Source organism: Phyllostomus hastatus, unplaced genomic scaffold, assembly GCF_019186645.2.
Source record: "Phyllostomus hastatus isolate PE091 unplaced genomic scaffold, TTU_PhHast_1.1 phas_scaffold_501, whole genome shotgun sequence".
NCBI lineage: Eukaryota > Metazoa > Chordata > Mammalia > Chiroptera > Phyllostomidae > Phyllostomus > Phyllostomus hastatus.
Genome location: NW_025334033.1, coordinates 8614365 through 8631652, shown reverse-complemented (window position 1 = coordinate 8631652; position 17288 = coordinate 8614365). Strand labels below are relative to the sequence as shown.

The following is a 17288-nucleotide window of genomic DNA, read 5'->3' as shown; positions in this document are numbered from 1 at the left end:
CTGGTTCCTGCTACTTCATCTTGGCTAGAAGGGAAAGTTGTATATGTACTTTAAATCTATTTTGTTCAAACTATGAAGCTTTAGATTTAAATGAGTCCACCTTTGAAAGATATCCACCACGTGTCCTGTTTGCAAAGCCAGTCCTCTACGTCAAACCCATCAGCCAGATCAGGCTGACTTTCTATTAGAAAAAGCCTGATTTTTTAAAATTTATTTTTTTGTTTTTAATTTTGTTTTTCAATGGAAATAATTCAAAGTAAATGAAGAAGGCACAGAACTGAGTTATAGAGTTGCCCCCTTCGAAAATTCTCATAGAAGCTCTCTAGACTTTGCTTTCTCAAGGACTTCCTCAAGGAGAGCATTCTCAAGTAGCCCCGCCTTTTTACTCTAATACTGCAGAGTGAGCTCCCAGAGCAGGATTCAACATGAAGGAGGGGGTCAGCTGGGAAAGAGGAGACAGAGAAGAACGGACTGACCCAAGGCTCCTTCTTAGGCTGATCAATACAAAGAAAGGAAGCATGAAAGCAGCAGCTCTGGAAGTTGATTCCCTTACAACTGTGTCCACGTGCCTTTTAGAAAGTCTTCATGTTCCTGTGGAAATGCAAGCCCTGTTTGAAGGCCGCTGGTGCCATGTGTGAAGCCATAGATGGAACAATTACTGTGTCCTTTGTTGTAATGGAGGGGATGGGGAGAGAAGCGGGCAGGGGCAGAGATGGGTAAGTTGGGGACTTGGAGGCTTGAAGGTGAGTGCATTTCCAGTTTTCTTTACGAAGAATGGGCTGTCCATGGACAGTGGGGTTGTGGAAGGTGGAGGTGGGTATCAGATACCTGAGGAAGGTAGAGAAAGTATGAAATGGTCCTTACAAAGAATGGACACTAGTAATTAGAATGGAAACTAGTGAGGCAGGGACTAGCTGAGGGGTCAGTTGGAGGTTGGTGGTCATCAATTCAGACCTACATCACTCTGCCCAACTGTCTGATTTTCTTTAGCAACACTAAAGCTCCTGTTCGATGTTTGCAAAGTTGACAAGATGCTGATCTTTCCCCTCTATTGAGAGACACTGTGAATAATCACACAGAGGCCTGGTAATAATTATAAGTTTATCAAGGTCCTTCCAGGGCTCCTCAGCACAGGGCAGCTTTGGACTGCTAGTCATTCACACGGCACGGAACGGCTTCCTTCTGTTTCCAGTTAATCTTCCCAGTTAATTGTGTTACAGTTTCTTCCCTTAAGCATAAACACCTCCAGACCTTGAGTTACCGTCGCCCCTGGGAACAAGGGTGAGGGTAGAAAGGGTGAGGAATGTCTGTTTTTGCTGTTACCAAGCAAATAGGATCTTGACGAGTGGCCTGGGATGCCAGGGAGCCTGTCATTGCCCGTGTGTGTTATCAAAGGCTGAGATGAGGCCACCGTGGCAGAAAAGATCAGAAACTCTCTGGACAGTGAGTGAAGGTCATACAACAAATCAATGTATTATCCTCCTTCCCGACACCCCTCAGCTGTCTCCCTGCCCTGTTGTGCACTGGGAGAATGAAATGAGTTGGAGGGGGTTGAGGAAGTTTGGCTTCTAAATCTCTTAGGAGAATTAGAAGCTGTCTCTTTCAAAATCAGGCTCAGGCTGGGATATTGACTAGATGTCATGGTATGGGATACGCCGTGTGCCAGTAAAATCTAACATTTGGCCAGTCACATCAATCCGTGTCCACCACCATCATCATCAAAGTGCCACAGCCATGGAAGGATGGGCTTTCCCGTTGTCACAAATGTTACCAAGTTACATTTTAAAAACACAGCCCACATACTCTGAGCGTGAGTTCAAGCATCTGTGGCACCAATAGGAGAGATACTCAAGTCCCAAATGACATAGTTCTATTGTAAAGCATCTCAGTGCTAGCTAAGAAACCATTTCTTGGATTTTCCAGAGCAAACATAAATGCTTCGACTGGTTTCCCTGCCTCATGGCACGCTTCTAAGCCTCTCCCCACAGGTGTCCAGGGCCACACACTCACTGTGACCACCCACAATGATAATGAAGAGAATAGATCTGCTAAAGTCAAAGGAAATTGAAAGTGCTAAGTCCTGCCTTCCAAAATTGGGGCTGGAGAGGTGGGCTGGGTTACTCACTGAAGCAGGGCGACTGCTGTCACTGTGGGCCATTCTCATTGCAAGGTGAAGTGTTTGATTGCCCCTGGTTTTCCAGTCCTTGGGGCCTGGAGCAGTAAAGGGCAAATCTAGTCAGCACCTTGACGGCTCTGGCACATCTGCCCTCCTATAGGGTTTTACGGCCGTGGCCTGCAAGACTGAGACCCGGGAGTCCCTGATGGCGTCCTCAGGCGTGCCCAACCCCCTGTGACCCTCCGCCCCATGCTCTAACATTTCAGCGGTTGTGCTCAGGCAAGGTTTTTGAAGCTCCAGTCCCAGACACCAATGTTTTCCTTTGTAAGACACGAAGAAGGGTGTGGAGGAGCAGGTCTTTTGGGTCCAGGTCCCTGCTGCCCTCCCACAACCTGGGGCAAAAGGGCCTCGGTGAGCTGTTGAGAAGCAACTCAGATGCTGGACTCTCTTTTGAGTCAAGGCCAGACTTCTGCTCATGCTTGAAAGGAAGAGCTCACCTGTCCTCCCTCTAGAGGGCTGATTGTCCCAGGTGAGACCAGGGCTCTCACGGCCTGGCTGTGTGCTAACAGAGGACCCAGTCTTCGGTGCAGAGAAGGCAGGACCCTGATGAGCAGCCCTAGACCAGGGAGGCTGAGACAGGGAAAGAGATCCAGGTGACATCTTAGTCACTGCCTCCTTTCCTAGGAGTCGAATGGGTTTGATTTATTTGTCTCGCAGAGTAAAGGGTCCTGTCATTCTGCCCATGGTCATCTGTGTCTTCCACAACTCCAGTGTCTCACTGGGGTTTCTGTCCCTGGGAGACTTGGTGCGGGAGGCGAGTCTCAACAATACAGAAACAAAACAAAACAAACCACTCCTTGATTTGTCTCCAGCTCTGCCATAGACTCTTCCTAGAAAACTCCCTTCTCTTTTGTGACATTCATCTGTCAAATGGCCTGAATCAGTTTCCGCACCAAACTCGGCGGAGCCTTCAGGAGTTGGACGGCTCCCGGGCTCCCAGAGAAGTGCGGTGGAAGGGGAGGTGAGCCGGCTCTGTTTGCTCCCACCTGGCACCCCCTGGAGTGGCTGCTCTGTGTCTGTTTTATATACTGTGTTCCCACACAAGAGTTCTTTGAAGAAGGGGTCCTGAGGCTACAGAGTTTGAAAACTTCTGGATGGATGATCATTGAAGTTCCTTCTAGTCTGAGATACTTAGACTTCTGAAGCCCAGCTCAAGCAAATCTTCCAGAAAGCTCTCCTGGTTACCCAGTCTTGGGTACTGGAGCTCCAGCGATACTGATGGTGACAGGCATATGTCCCTCAGAGACCCACTGATGCCTGCATGGGCGTGTGAACTGTTTTCCCCGTTACAGTGTGAGCTCCTTGAGGGAAGCTACTGTTTCCTCCCGTGCCTCTGCCTCCTTGGAGTGTCGTGTGCGGAGTGGGTGTTCAGCAAGCTCGCTGTTGCTCGGAGTGTCGTGAGCTCTTACATGTGATAAAGCCTTCCAGAGAGACTCGTTGCTTTAGAGGGGAGGAACCACCCTTTGGTCTGCTGGTGGCCACCAGAGAGACCTGTCCTTAGGAAGCTGGGGACCCTACCTGGCAAATAGCTTCAGATCCACGTAGTCCCAGCAAGGACAGCCCTGAGGTCTTGCCTTAAAGGAACTCTGCTTCACATCTACTGCCCTCAGTGTCTCTCCCGGCAGGGGCTCTCCACACACTGGGGCCATGGAAGAGGCTTGTCACAGACTCTGGACCTGGAGATCAGGAGAGCCAGGACACCCCGCGGCCAGTAGGCATCTCAGCGCCCAGTAGGCATCTCAGCCAACTGATGGGGAGGAACTCCAGGCTTGTTCAGGGTGTAGCTCTCTCTCTGGAGATGCAGGCCTTTTAAAAGGAGGCGGGAGGGGAGCTTACTCAGAGACATTTGAGAAGGCGGGTCATGGGAGGGTGCTAGAGGCAAAAGATAAGGACAGCCACAGACCAACGTCCTTGGGGCAGGTGACCACCAGGAGGAGAGTGGGAGCTGCAGAGGTAGAGTGAGTGTGGAAACCTGCTCTGCCATTTATTAGCTCTGTGACTTCGGGCAAATCACTTTGTTTAGTTTCAATGTCTTTACCTGTAAACTGGGGGCAGAAGGACCTGGCCAACTGCAGGCTACGCCATAGTGAAGTGAGATTCCAAGGAGACAACAGGAACAGAAGTGTTCTGTAAACTGAAAGAGGCAGGGATGGAAAGGACTCTGTTAACAGCAGAGACCACCCTTCCCTGCCACAGCAGCTTCCTATGAGGGACCAGCCTGCAGTATCATAGGGATGCTCCGCAGCTGAGCAGGCGGCCTCCTCCTGCTCCTCCCGCTCCTTCCATCTCTGGCCTTGATGAACTTCCGGTCAGGCTGGGAGATGTGAGGTGGGCAGGGCAGTTCAGGACACAGGCCCCCTGCCCAATTCTGGCACAATGAAGCTCCTCAAAGAGAAGGAAGTATCCTGATAAAGAGCCCCTGAAAGGTGGGAGGCCCAAGGGGCTGCTGAGATTCCTCAGGACTCTTCTGCGCCAGGTGGGTCCTGGCTGGCACTGTGGGGGCACAGGAACTTTCAGCAGGTCACAGGGAGAGCTTGGCATTTCCCACCAAAGACTTTCCCTACTGAATCCTCCAGATGTGGGGTGTAAGCAGCAGCCCAGGCCAAGGATGGAACATCTGGCAGGGTTTAAAATCCACAGCTGGAGGGTGAGACCTTTCCATGCTGACATGGGGAAACACCATCAGGCTCCAGCCTGATGCTGCCCCTGCCTCGCCATCCCTGACAGGCTCTGTACCCTGGCCCAGCCTCCCTGGGCTTCCCTCAACTACTGTAGCCTGAAGTGTGGGTGCTGGGCCTGCGCAGCCAAACGTCTGGCAGATCTGGCTGGCTGTTGGGCAGAACCACGGGGCTGCCATCCCCAGGCCCCCCACGGCCCTTCCAGGACGAGCTGCTCTGGTGAGAGGCAGGCAATGATGGGTCGTACACAGTCTCCTTCAGCGCCAGCCACAGGGTGTCCCGCTTCCCATTCAGCTGGCCCCGCTCGGATACTGACTGCTCAGTTTCACCTGGGTCCTCTGGAGAGGCACCCGTGGAATCTGGCACACGGGCACTGGGCTCAGAGGTGCTTAGGCAGGTCTCGTCAGAGACGCTGAGCCCCTCCAGGGTGCTGGCTGAGGAGCAGAGGCAGTCAGGTGGTTCTGCAGCCTTGGGCTTGGGGGCGTGGGCACGGGCTTCTGGTGAGGCTTGCACAGGCTCAGCCTTCTGCCCTTGGGAGTCCTGCCTGGCCTGGGTTTTAGGGCTGGGGCCAGCCTGCTTATAAGGAGAGGAGGTCTGCAGGGCTGGGCACTGGCTGAAGACTGCCTTGTGGTCCAGGAACAGCTCCCTTGGGGAGGCAGGGGCTGGTGGGGGACGGGAGCAGCAGGGGCCATCATGCAGCTGTAGATCCTCAGAGAGCACTGAGGGCCGGTGGGACAGTTTGCTGGTGGCTGTGCTGGTGTCAAAGCTGGGGCTCCGGCGCCGTGCCAGGGGCTGTAGCTCATATTGCTCTGAGCAGGACCCGGGCTGCCCTCCTACTGGCCCTGGTCGTGGGCGGCCTGTTTTCTCCCCACGTGGCTCCCCAGTTCCGGCATCCCACGGCAGGTGGGCACAGGGCCAGAGGATCTGACCACAGTTCTTCTCTGGTCCGAAGAAACAGCAGAGAGATTGGAAGAAGAAGCTGGCAAAGCCACAGCTGACGCACTTGACCATCATGAGGACAATGCCCAGCTTGCGATAGAGCAGCACCGTGGCAGGCAGCATGAGCACACCAGCGGCAAACAGGGCCGCGGCCCCCATGGCCGTGGCGCAGCTGGTCTGGCGCAATGAGAAAGCCACGCGGCTCAGGCGGTCCGGGTGTGGGCACAGGTGATAGGAGATGCAGTAGTTGACAGTGAAGTCTACTGAGAGGCCCACGGAGGCAGAGAGAAAAAGTGCCTCGGCAGTGTTGAGCTGCCACTCGAGGAGAACCAGGAGCCCGACGGTGAGCAGCACCGTGCCTGCCACAGCTGCCACGGAGAATAGGCTGAGTGGAACGTTCCAGGTACCCAGCAGCAGTGTGGCAAAGGCCAGCGCCAGAGCCAGGCCCAGCACCACAGCAGGCTCGGTGCTCAGGCTGTGCTGAAGGCTGTACAGCTCCAGCTGGCTGGTGAACCAACCTTGGCGGAGGCCAGGAGGCGCCCTGCGCAGCTCTGCTGCCAGCCAGTGGCTGACCTCAGTGTAGAAGCGGTGAGACTGGCTATAGTCCGGACTATACTGGAAGTTGGTCTGGAACTGAAGGACCAGGGCAGTCAGGCCGCCCTGGGTGTCAAAGCGGGGTCCCAGGTCACGGGTGCTCTCCGGGCCTTGCTCCAGAGCCATCATCTTGAGGCAGTGCAGGAAAAGCTGCGGCGCCCAGGGGAAGCCTGAGTGGCCACAGCAGAGGCCAGGCCCCAGGCGGGCACAACTGGGGCTCTCCATCCAGTGTTGGAGGGTTTCCACAAAGCACACTGTGGGCCAGCCCTCGGGCTGGACACCAAAGAAACTCTGATTCCGAGCTCTGTGGCAGAGTGCCAGCAGCCAGCGCTGGGCCTCAGGACTGCTGGCAGAGAAGGCAGGGTCACTTACCAGTGAGCTGTTGCTGCGAGGGTCCAAGGGGTCCCCAGTGTCCACAGGCAGGATGCCCCACACCAAAGCCACGGGCATGTGGCCCCCCTCGCCCTCAGGTAGCCGCTCGAACAGGAACTGCTGACGGTACTCTGCATCGAAGCGCTCGAAGGGATGGCTGGGCCGAAAGACCTGGCCTCGGGGCGGAGGCAGGGTAGGCAGCCTCAGGCGGGGGCTGACGCCGGCGATGTAGGCGCCCCCTGCTGCCAGCGCCGCGAACCAGCAGATCCAGATGTAGCGGAACTTGATGACGCCGCAGGGCAGGAGGCGCTGGAAGAGTAGGCGCGAGGTGCCGGCCGCTGCCCTCCGAAGCCCGCGGAGCCTCCGGTGCAACGCCAGCGCTAGCCGCCGGGGTGCGCTGCCGGCCCATGGGCCTTGCGCACGGGCCGCGCAGCCCCGGGCCAGGTAGCGCTCGTGAAGCACGGCAGAGGAGGGCAGCCAGGCCAGCGTGAGTGCCAGGTGCACCAGCACAGCAGTGCCCATGTAAAGGGCGAAGCAGCGCACGGCCGGAAGGCGGCTCAGGTAGCTGGCGTAGAAGGCTGCACTGGTGGTGAGGCCGGAGACCAGCACCAGGTAGCCAAAGTGGTGCATGGTGCGGCCCACTCGCTGTGCCATCCCTCCAGAGGGCAGCTGGCTCTTGCTGAGACGCCAGAGGTCGAAGAAGATAAGGGTGTGATTGATGCAGACGCTGCTGAGCAGGACGAGGGCCGCCAGATTTACAAAGGGGAAATAGGCCATTCGGAAGGCCACCCGGTAAAGGAAGTAGGCCACCAGCAGGGAGCCGAGCACCCCTATCAGCACCATGAGTGTGAGGAAGAGGGAGCGCAGGTAGAGGGCGGTGCTGAGGAAGATGGCAACCAGGGCCAGCAAGGGGTACACTGTATCCTGGGCCAGGTAGTGCCTCAGCAGCTCCTGCTTGAGGCCCAGGTCCATGCCGGTGATGGACGTGTAATTGTCAGAGAGCTCCCAGGGGGTGGCTAGGCGGTCCAGGTAGATGCCCATCATGGAGGCACCCTTTGGGGTGGGCAGGAAGAGCAGACTATACTTGAGAGAGGGCACCTGGTAGTCAGCAGTTTGGGGACTCAGAAAGTCCCTGTCCAGCAGGAAGTGCAGAAGTTGGTACACAGCACTGCTCCGGGAGCACTTGGTGGGCACCTGGGAACAGCGTGGGGGCTTATCCTGCCCTGGTCCCAGACAAGAGGGCACTAGGACACCACGGTGGTAGTAGAGGGCACAGGCCCGAAGCAAGGCCAGTGTGTGGACTGTGTCTGCTTGAGTAGTATCCAGGCAGGAGGAGCGGTTGGAGAGCACGGCCACATAGTTGCCCAGGGACCAGCTGGGGCAGCACTCCTTGGCTGCTGTGCGCTGGCACAGAGCCCCGAAGTGGGAATGGGAGCGGATCTGTAGGGCACAGACAGCAGGAGAGAGTTCACGGGCAGGCAGTGAGGAGGTCCAGGGTTCCCCAGCCCTGCCCAAGGCCCTCTCACCTCCTTTTGCAGGGCAGAGGCATAGCAGTATCCTGACAGCCTAGCAGAGCGGGCTTGTCTCAGAGCTGCTTTTGGCTCTTGGCCCAGGTGTCAGCAGTTACATCTTGGCTCCATCAAAGGAGCTTCAGAGATGCTGCCAAGGCCCCAGCCTGAGAGGTCCTGCCCTAAGGGCCCCTGTGGGTCACACACCCCAACTCTATGCTGCCTGAGCCAGAAGTAGGAGTGGAAGTGGCAGCCACAGATGGAACAGGGTCAAAGGTCTAGGAAACTGGAAGCAAATGGTGAGAGAAGTGGAGGCCAAAACATTCCAGGATCAGGGTCACTGCCAAACACTAGCCCTTTCCCTCTGTCTACTAGTCTGTTTAAACCCTCTCAGGCACAGGGCTGTTTCTTTTCAGACCTCCTGCCTCCTCTTCTCTCCCACCTGCTGTTGACATCACGACAACCAGTATAGTTACAGAGCACCTGTCTGGGAGCCCCAGGCTCTGTTCTGTCACCAACTGGGTGTATGGCTTTGCATCTGAGATCATGGTGACAGTCTTAACATTTATTGAGAGATTACTATTGCCAGTCATTGTGTTATAGTTTTACACATTCCATCTTAATTGTCACAACATGCCTATGAAGAAAGTACCATTCTTATCCCCATTTTATATGTACAAAGACTGAGGCAGTGAGAGGTTAAGAAACATGCCTGAAGTCACACAGCTTGAGGGAGGGCAGCTGGTAGTCAGTCTGAATTCAGCTAGGGAGTACCAGGGCTGGCCTGGAAACCAGGCATCTGACTCCGGAGCCCATGTTCTTAACCAGTGTCTTTGGTGCTTTGGGTACCCTGTGTGAAGTGAGCAGCTGGGGCTACTTTGTGGTGTTCAGCAGACCTTCCTGCAGATGTTACGGTGTGTGGTTGTCTAGTGAGAGGCGGGGGGCCTTGGGCCAGTTCTTGAGTTCCGCAGTTCCTGAGGTTCCTTTTCGGTACCTTTAGGAAATCCCCAGGCTCTGCATGTTGGTCTTCCAACACTTGTGTTTTGGTTCTTGTGAAAACAGCTGACCCTTCTTTCCCTACCCCAACCCGGAGCCTTTCAGCAGCATCGGAATAATTTTCTAAGCAGAGAATGCTCTTGCCCGTCCACTCTGGCAGTCATGGCTCAGCAGTGTTTCCCTGGGATCAGGTTCTTGGCGACCTGGTCCCCCCACACCCAGCCTCTTGTACCTTCCGAGTCAGCTCACCTGGTCCTGTTCCATGCGACACATGGAGTGGATGGCGTGCAGGTTCCACAGGCTGCCCGCGGAGGTGGACATGAACACCAGCTGTGCATAGCTCTTTTCTGCAACACAGCCCCCAGAGTTCAGCCCTTTGGCCCCAGGTCCTGGGCCCACCAAAGGAAAGATTCTTACCCAGAGCCAAAAAAGGTTCAGATTCTCAGGAGCTTGTAACCTGTCCCTGGCTGCCTTGTCCTGGGCCCGCATCCCAGCTCCTGTGCCCACCCACACCCAGCTTGACCCTACCTGGCAGATCGCCTGAGACCTGACTCATCTTCCTAGATACAACCCAATTTTCTTGGCTTGAATGTGGCCAGCTGGCTTCCTTCCCTTTCTGTCTGCTGAAATCTGTGCTCCTGGGTCCTTCTGTTCTAGTAATGGGGTGGGAACCACTATTAAAGCCAGGAACTGGCCAAGTGAAGCTTACCAGGGGGGCCGCAGAAGAAGCTTTCTTGCCCTCTGTCCTCCAGGGGCTCCACCATCCTCCGGGGCCGGACCATGCCCTCTTGGGCACTGCTCCAGGGTTCGGGGCTCAGAGTGGTATGCGGGTTTGAGCTGAGGTAGAGAGAAAACCAATGCCAGGCACCATCAAGGGGCGGGGTGCTCAGAGGAGGCCAGACATTACTCCCAAGAGGTCCCCAGCCAGCCCCTCTGACTGATCTAAAAGGAGGTCACTCAATGGTCTGTCCCTAGAGGCCTCATTTCCTCTTCCATTTCCCTCAGTGGTGTGGAAAGACGGGAACCCGTTACCTGTTCAGCTCAAGGTCTGGGGAGAGGGAAAGCAGCTTCCTGGGGCCCGTGAGGGTCTGCAGTGCTCTCCAGACCACTAGCTTGCGCCCGATGTCTGTGTCCCGAGGCTCAAAGCCCTGTAGGGAGGAGGGCCGAGAAGATCAGGCAAGCAGGAGGAGGGGTTTTCTGTCTGGTGCTTCTTGGCTCTGCCCCTTTGTCTCTGGGGAACAGGGAAGGCCAGCTCGCCTGCCTGGATTGTTAGATAGGCATGTCGCCTCTGTACCATCTTCCCAACTCGCTCTGTAGGCTGAGAGCCCAGCACTGCCACCCCACCCCCAGCTGGGCCACGCCAACCTGTTGCCCCACACGGAGCTGAGGTGGCCAGACCTGGGGGTCCCCTCCCTCCCCTTGGCTCCTCACCAGCAAGGGCTTGGAGAAGTCAGGCAGGTGGCCCCCTAAGAGTCCAGCCAGGGTGCAGAGGAGGATGACAGCTAGACATAGCAGCAGCACTGCCACTGGCCACTCAGCAATCAGCTGGGAATAGCTGGGAAAGAGGAAGACAGCCCACATGAATTGGTGTTGGGGGTGGTAGCAGGGGCCAGATGAGCTCAGAGCCACCTGGAAGGGGTGGTGGGGCTATACTGGGTGAGGACTGGGTACCCCAGGGGTCAAGAAAAGACCTAGGCTTACCTCTTTGGCATCTGGAAGGCCTGCTTCTGCCTGTGGAATAAAAGAAAGGATAGCTGCTTGCCAAAGTCCTCTTATAGGGTGGGATGTGGGGGTAGGGGGTAGAGGAAAATGGCATTAACCCTTTTAGGCTTTCCCACACCTCAGCTACAATTCTTACTTCCAAGCTCTCTACCGGAACTGCCTCCTTCATCAGAGGCGGGGGGCATCCTGGGCTGCACGGAGCCTAGAGCCCAGGGGATCGGCCCCACTTTTTAGCCCTGCCCTACCTTTCAGTGGCGGCTGGCAGGCTGCAGGACCCCTCCTTACCTGACGCTGACCACATGGTGTTGCACAGATGGCGGCTTCCAGGCCCCATCGTGCTGTGAGGGGGCTGGGGAAGGGCTGAAGCTGGAGCCATGGGAGCACAGAGCCGCCCGGTCCCCAAGCCCGGGCAGGGAAGTGCCACCCCGGTATTCCTGTGGTGCCCGGGCATAAGTGAAGAGGGCAGGGGCCGAGGGGCTGGATGGGCCCACAGGCTGGAGGGTAGAAGTCACTGGTGGAGGTCCTGAAGAACTGGAAATGTCCTCAAGGGGGCAGCTGTGGAGGGAGCAGCTTCTTTCTGGGCTTGCTGCAGGGGCCACGGCCTTGCTCTGGGACCTGGGGAGAGAAGACACAGGGAAGACTGGGTGGGGGAGCACTGGTAGGACTTTTCCATCGCCAGTCCCAGAGGGGAGGCAAGAAGGGTGGGGGCTGTGGATCTGCATCCGCTGCCTACCTCTTGGGGTCCGTTGTCTTACTCACCCCATGCACTCCAAGAAAAATTGGCAGCCTGCTTACATGCCAGACACTGTGCGAGGCTACAAATGTGATTTTACATGTATGATCTAATTTACTCTTTACAAAAACCTACAGAGGAAGTACTTTCCTTGTGCATAGATTTGAAAACCAGGGTTCTGTGGGATACGAAGAGCTGGGCCTTGAACCCAGTTCTGACTTGTGGTCCTGTGTTCTTTCTGCTACAGTCGTCGGTTCATTCTCTCATTCGATATGTATTGAGCACCCGCTGCACCCTTGTCCCTACAGATAATCGCTGCTCCCCCAGATAATTGCATGGCTCTTACTCTCTCTTTATTCTATTCTCAGTTCAACTATTACCTTCTTAGAGAAACCTTCCATGACTACCCTCTCTAAATAATCACCTACCAGTTTTCCATCCCCCTACCTGCTTTATATTTCTTCAGAGCATTTGCCACACCTGGACATTATGTTGTAGAGTGGTCATGTTTATTTCCTGCCTCTCATATGGAATGTGAGCATGGGAGAGCAGGGGTCCAGTGCGTTTATTCATCTCTCTGTCCTCAGTGCCTTAAACAGTGCCTTACACACAGAAGGTGCCCAGGGAATGTTTGTTGAATGAATACTGAGTGCCAGACAGGCTGCTAATAGTGGTGCTAGGATAAAGAAGGCCCAGTCCTTGTCCTCTAGGCACTCATAGTAGGTGGGAGATGTGGACAGTCTACCATGTTGAGTGCTGTGAGAGAACAAGTCCTAGAGGGCTGAAGGAGCCCAGAGGAGGGCCCGACCTTCACCGGGCTGGGGTAGTTGGAGAAAGTTTGGCAGAGGCTGCTGCTGTCCTTCCACCAATGTTGAGTTGTGGAAGGAAGGTTTGTTTTGCAAGGGTATGCATTGTTGGGAGATGGAGTTTGGACCCTCAAGGAACTTGCTAGGGAGGAGTCAGAAATAGATTTCTCTTCCAAAATTACTAATGAAGGCGGGACTCTGTGTATGGACCCAGCCCCACCCTTTGGGTGTAGGGCTAGATGGATCCCATCCCATGATAGGATTGCCAGACCCAGGACAGGAGAACATGGCCACAGAACAGAGTGGGGACCCCCAGGGGTTCTGAGATGGGCAGCCTTGGCATAGCCCTGTTTCTTTCCTCCCATCTCCCTGGCTCACCTGGCTCACCAGAGCTGCATAGCTCCTGCGGGAGGGCCAGGTGTATGCTGAAGCAACCCTGGCTGCCAGTCCCGCCAGCTGCCCTGCTGAAGGGGCTGTGGGCCACAGTCCTGGTGCAAGTGGACATTGCCTCCAGAGGCTGGGCTCTGCCCAGAGACCAAGTAAAGGAACTGGAAAGAATGGGCAAGCTCATCCTCTTCCTCCTAGAAGGCTGGCTGGCACAGCAGTCGGGGGAGCATGGCCTTATACTGAGAATAAAATGGGGGGGGGGAGCGGTGGAGGTGTGCTCCTGGCTCCATGACCCTTTAGCTCTGGGACCTCGGGGAAGATACACAATTCCTGGGGCACTGGCATCCATGTCTGTTGTGTGAGGGTGTGCTGATAATGACCCCTCCCAGGTTTGGTATTAACTGATACAACATATGTGAGGAGCCTGGCACATTTTCTTTCTTGCCCCTTCTCACACTCAGTGCTGCAGGGAGCATGTAGTCTAAAAAGTACATATGTATTTACAATTTGGCCTCTTTAGGCACCTCAGTTCATAAATCTCTATGTGAGAACTTCTCACACCTTGAAAATCTCGCTACATATATAATTATAAATGCTTTCCTTTTTGTTATCCAAAAGCTGCATCAGGATTTGATTCCATGATTTAAATCACTGATACTTATATTTTTTTACTAACTCAGAATTTTGAAAAATAGGAATTAGCCCTGGCTGGTGTGGCTCAGTGGATTGAGCTCTCCGGTTTGTGGACCAAAGGGTTGCTGGTACTATTCCCAGTCAGGGCACATGCCTGGGTTGTGACTGACTGCTGTATCTCTCACACATGTTTCTCTCCCTCTCTTTCTCCCTCCTTTCCCCTCTCTCTAAAAATAAACAATATTAAAAAAAAAAAAGAAAAAGGAGAATTAGACCAATGTTGTTTTAAAGCAAGACCTCAGATTACCGCATATAGTTAATGATATAGCGACCAGGATCCTGGCAGTTAAAAGACCATATGGTCCCATCTCCATGGGCCAAAAGGAAGCTGGATATATGGCCTGGGTTTATGTGTATAAGTGTGAGCATCTACTTCTTTAAGATTTTTACTCTGCGGGTGCTTTTTTGAGCACCTACTACATGTTGGGCACCGTGCTTGGTCTGAGTTCAATCCTGAAGGCATGAAGATGACCCATTAGTCTCAGCCTCCCTCTGTAGAGCTGGGCCTGCCTCCCAGAGGTCAGGAGGGTGGGGCAACCAGGGTGCCTAGTCCAACTTTTCACGGCCTTAACACACTCATTGAGCACTGGACTTGTCCTAGGAGCCAGGCTCCCACTTGGAGTGTCAGTTTCTTTTTCATTAAGAAGGTGCTGGAGGAGCACGCTCCCTTAACCAGCCTACCAAACCTCAAAGTCCAACCCCTTCCTTAGGGGTTGGCTTCTGTTCAAGGGGCATTCCAGGTTCTACCACTGGTTTGCTTCTATTGGGGTCTTCCTGGCTCCACAGTCTTCCTTTTAACCCCTTCTTTCCTCTCCAGAGACCAAGGATTAGTTGTTTCCAAATCTCACCCTTTTTGACTGTGCCCATCATTATCAAAATGGTAGAATTTGAAAGTCTCCACATTCTGACTGCTGCAGGACCGGGCCTTTGTCTCCACTCTTTCAAGGAGAATAGCCAAACTCTTCTCAGAATAAAAGCTTTCTCTTGCCAGCCCTTGCTGCCCTCTGTACTCAGGAGGCATAGTAATAATATGAGTTAAGCAGTCCAGGCCTTGCCTCCCCAGGGGGCTTTCATTCTCACCCTCTCAGTTCCATGGCTCTCGCTGGGATGATCAACTTCCTGGGCTGTCTGCCTGGACCTGCTGGCCTGTAAGCCAAGTTAGTGATTGAGGCGGGCAGGCAGGGGAATGGAAAGTGGTGACGCAGACCTCCTTAAGAGGCCAGAGTCGCAGCAGTCAGGGCCTAGCTGACAGGGCCCCAGACACAGAGCCCCCATTTGGGAGCCTCACAAGAGACAATGTACATGTGCATTAACCTTGCCCCCAAGCCCACAGACACATAGCCATATGGACATGCATGTGATCCTGAAGAGTGGCCAGGATAGATGGGGAAGCAGCTCATGCTACTAGGAAAATAAAATGGTAATTTTAAAGACAAAGAATGAGTTATCTCAGTTGGCTCTGTAGTCAATGTGTTAGTTAAGTACCATGTGTGTGCATGTGCACGTCATCATCTTCACTGTGTATCTATCCCCAGAGTTCTCCTGAGCTCGGCAGGAGCATATTTGTTCTTGAATTGAAGTGAGTCCCTTTGCCTGATTAGTATCCAGGGTCTCTGGGGAAGTGGAGAGGGGTCAGCGGTCCCAGGGAGGTTTTGAAGGACAGCAAGTGGTTCCTGTGCCCAGGAATGACCCTCATGGGCAGGGAAAGTGAGCAGTCCAGTCAGGGTTGATCCTTGGCAAAATATCCAAGGAACCAAATGACTCTTCAGCACCTTCGGGGAGGCTTCTGGCCCCAAGTCCCTTCTCTGCCCTGTTACCATCCCTGCCCTGTCTACCTCTGGCTCTTTGGTCAAGCCACACTCCCAGGCCGACCCTGGTCCCGGGAGCATATCAATCCTGTGTCTCATCTCTTTGAAGAGATCTCTGTGCCTTTCCTAAGAAAAAGTGACTAAATCCATCCAGGCTAAGGTGTTAACAATAGAGGAATGACAATATTTCACTTGTGGAGCCTCCTCTTGCTCTGAGGTACAGAATGTACATTTTAACTGCAGCAGTCTGGAGACCATGTGTCTACCTCTGCTTTTTGCCTCTAAAGAATGCCTCTTATTTCAGTGCAGGCAGCATAGAAAGGCAGTGTCACATTAGGGGAGGGATCCTGTAAGTGGCAGACCATGCAGGGCACAGAAATTGCGCCATATTGCTACCTGGCTGGGCTGTTCCCTCACACATATGGTGGAAAAAGAGAGAGGATAGGCACCAAGATCTGGGCCTTCAGCCGGAAGGTATTCCTCCTGTCCTGCCAGCCTGGGGCTCTTTCAGGTTTGGTTCTGACTGTAGCCTGAGCCTCTGAGCCTGCCTACCTTAGTGTCTTCAGCGAGTGCAGGTAGCTGCCACATGCGGGGACTCTGGTCCACACGTGTGCAGCTGGCCATGCAGGGAAGAGTGGAGACTGATGGTGATGGACAAAGACAGTCCTTGGCGTGGTCGCTGAGTATCTGCTCTCCCCAGGACACACACCTTGTCAAACATTCCGTCTATGGTACATACGCACTCTCCAGCCCACTGACACACTGGAACCCCACCTGAGGTTGCTGCAGGCTACGGGTTTACAAAGAAGACGTGGGGGGCAGGGCTTAAAGGGAGGGACTCGGAAGGCTAGAGGGAGGGAACCCCAGACCTTAAGATAAGAACAGTGGGTGGGGCAAGAACTGGGGCGATGAGAGCGATGGGGGGCTGACAGTGGGGTGTAGCAGGGAGAGAGAAAATTGACTTGGCAGAATAAGGGCGTGGTCAGGGGGCCGGGAGCATGGAGGCGCCGGAAGAGGCTGAGAGGGGCTGGGGAATGAATAGGGGCGATGTATGGCGGCTACTGGGAATAACTGGGGCGTGCGTGCTGGGAAGGTCTGTGAGCTGGGTCTGTGGAGTGGTTTGCCCTACCTGTCCGGGGAGCTTCCATCTGGGGCCAAGGGCTCTCCCTCGGGTCGCTGCTCCCCTTCTGGACCTGGGCCGGGAGCCGGACCGCTACCGCTGCTGCAGCTACCTCCGTCCATGCCCGTGGGCGGCGCCGCTGTCCGTGCGCTGGTGCTGAATTGGTGGCAACGGAGGGCTTCTGCGCATGCGTAGGCGCAGGGCGTGTTTGCTGGGCGGAGCTGATGAGAAGCCCAGCCAATGGGCGCGGAGCCGGGGGCGGGGACAGAGGCTTCCCGCGGCGCCGCTGCCGGGAGCTGGAGGCTTGAGGTCTTTAAGAAACCCCCGGGCTGGTGGTGTGGGCCCCTGTAACCAAGCCAAGTCTGAGAGCTTCTGTTAGAAGTCCGGCCTTCTAGCTGTAGTCTGCACATTGGCCTTTCCTGAGTGGTATCAGTCTTCCTGTAAGGAACTAGGAAGCACGAACCCAGGGATCGTGTTTGGGAGCCTCACAACCTGAAGTGCAGACTACTCCAGTGGCAAAAACGGAGTAGCTCCTCGCCTGCACTTCACAGCACGGGGCACGGAGGGGTCGACAGGTCGGGTGACTTTAGTCCCACATTTTTCTGGGATCCATTCAGTGCCCCCCTTTCCTCCCCAGTGGGTCTAGACAGCTGCTCAAGTTGAGTCTTCCTTCACTTTCACCTGGATGTGGACCTGGACCTAAGTCTGCTCCCATCAGACATGGAGCCCCAATTCCGTTATTCAAGTGTGCGTATG

General features: G+C 54.8%; 1 protein-coding gene across 1 annotated transcript; it reads right to left on the bottom strand.

Annotated features, from left to right (window-relative positions):
- Positions 1 to 1207: 1207 nt before the first annotated feature.
- Positions 1208 to 16682, bottom strand: DISP2 (dispatched RND transporter family member 2). Its single transcript, XM_045823075.1, has 8 exons — positions 16542 to 16682; positions 11271 to 11600; positions 10965 to 10994; positions 10695 to 10818; positions 10296 to 10411; positions 9973 to 10100; positions 9513 to 9610; positions 1208 to 8199 (listed from the first exon to the last, which is right to left on the bottom strand). The coding sequence occupies exons 1-8, from the start codon at positions 16652 to 16654 to the stop codon at positions 4939 to 4941; spliced, it is 4200 nt and encodes a 1399-aa protein (XP_045679031.1). The 5' UTR covers positions 16655 to 16682; the 3' UTR covers positions 1208 to 4938.
- Between the last annotated feature and the right edge of the window lie 606 nt (positions 16683 to 17288).

What these genes read in the sequence shown, in the direction of transcription:
- DISP2 (XM_045823075.1), bottom strand. Translation starts at nt 16,654, where the DNA reads ATGGACGGAGGTAGCTGCAGCAGCGGTAGCGGTCCGGCTCCCGGCCCA. An exon ending in GCCTTCCAGATGCCAAAGAG is followed by an intron (nt 10,819 to 10,964) that starts GTAAGCCTAGGT and finishes CCTCTTTCCCAG; the next exon opens with CTATTCCCAGCTGATTGCTG. An exon ending in GTCGCATGGAACAGGACCAG is followed by an intron (nt 8,200 to 9,512) that starts GTGAGCTGACTC and finishes TGTGCCCTACAG; the next exon opens with ATCCGCTCCCATTCCCACTT.